Source organism: Frankliniella occidentalis, unplaced genomic scaffold (genome assembly GCF_000697945.3).
Source record: "Frankliniella occidentalis isolate FOCC.00 unplaced genomic scaffold, Focc_3.1 Scaffold76, whole genome shotgun sequence".
Classification (NCBI taxonomy): domain Eukaryota; kingdom Metazoa; phylum Arthropoda; class Insecta; order Thysanoptera; family Thripidae; genus Frankliniella; species Frankliniella occidentalis.
The window spans coordinates 122,899-123,264 of NW_026267206.1; the positions used below are offsets into that span (position 1 = coordinate 122,899).

The 366-nt window shown below is 47.8% G+C and overlaps 2 protein-coding genes across 3 annotated transcripts in view; one reads left to right on the plus strand and one right to left on the minus strand.

The window, feature by feature from the left end:
* LOC113204209 (probable GH family 25 lysozyme 3) overlaps positions 1 to 366 on the plus strand; it is an 85,523-nt gene that overhangs the window by 1,961 nt on the left and 83,196 nt on the right. The gene's annotated exons all lie outside the window — the stretch shown is intronic.
* LOC113212222 (uncharacterized) overlaps positions 1 to 366 on the minus strand; it is a 5,103-nt gene that overhangs the window by 1,775 nt on the left and 2,962 nt on the right. The window contains exon 2 of one of the 2 annotated variants that reach the window (XM_026430835.2): positions 178 to 279. The exons of the other annotated variant lie outside the window; for it this stretch is intronic. Within the exon in view, the coding sequence (XP_026286620.2) occupies positions 178 to 279 (102 nt within the window). The remainder of the gene's footprint in view (positions 1 to 177; positions 280 to 366) is intronic. 2 annotated transcript variants of the gene reach the window in all.

A 366-nucleotide genomic window follows, 5' to 3' on the forward strand; every position in this document is an offset into this window, starting at 1 on the left:
GCGCGCACGATCTCGAGGATGGCGTTGGCAAAGTAGACCGTGGGGGTGATCAGCGTGTTCATAACAACCAGCAGGATGCGCTCCTGGAAGTTGAATCAAAAAGGTACTCTCAAAATAAAGTTGTGAAGTGACTAGGAACATGATAGCTTATGAGGAGTGTGTGTAAAGCGACCGTACCTGGTAGACGACGTAGTGGGCGTTGCAAACATCGTAGAGCATTTGCTGCTCGAGGCGGAGTCTTCTCCAAGCCTGCGCTCCATCATAGGGACGAGCAGCATCCTGGATGACAACGAAAACTAGAATAGTGCCAGAAAATTAGGGATCCATAGTCCAAACCTTTTTGAGTCATGTATATTGAAGAATTCA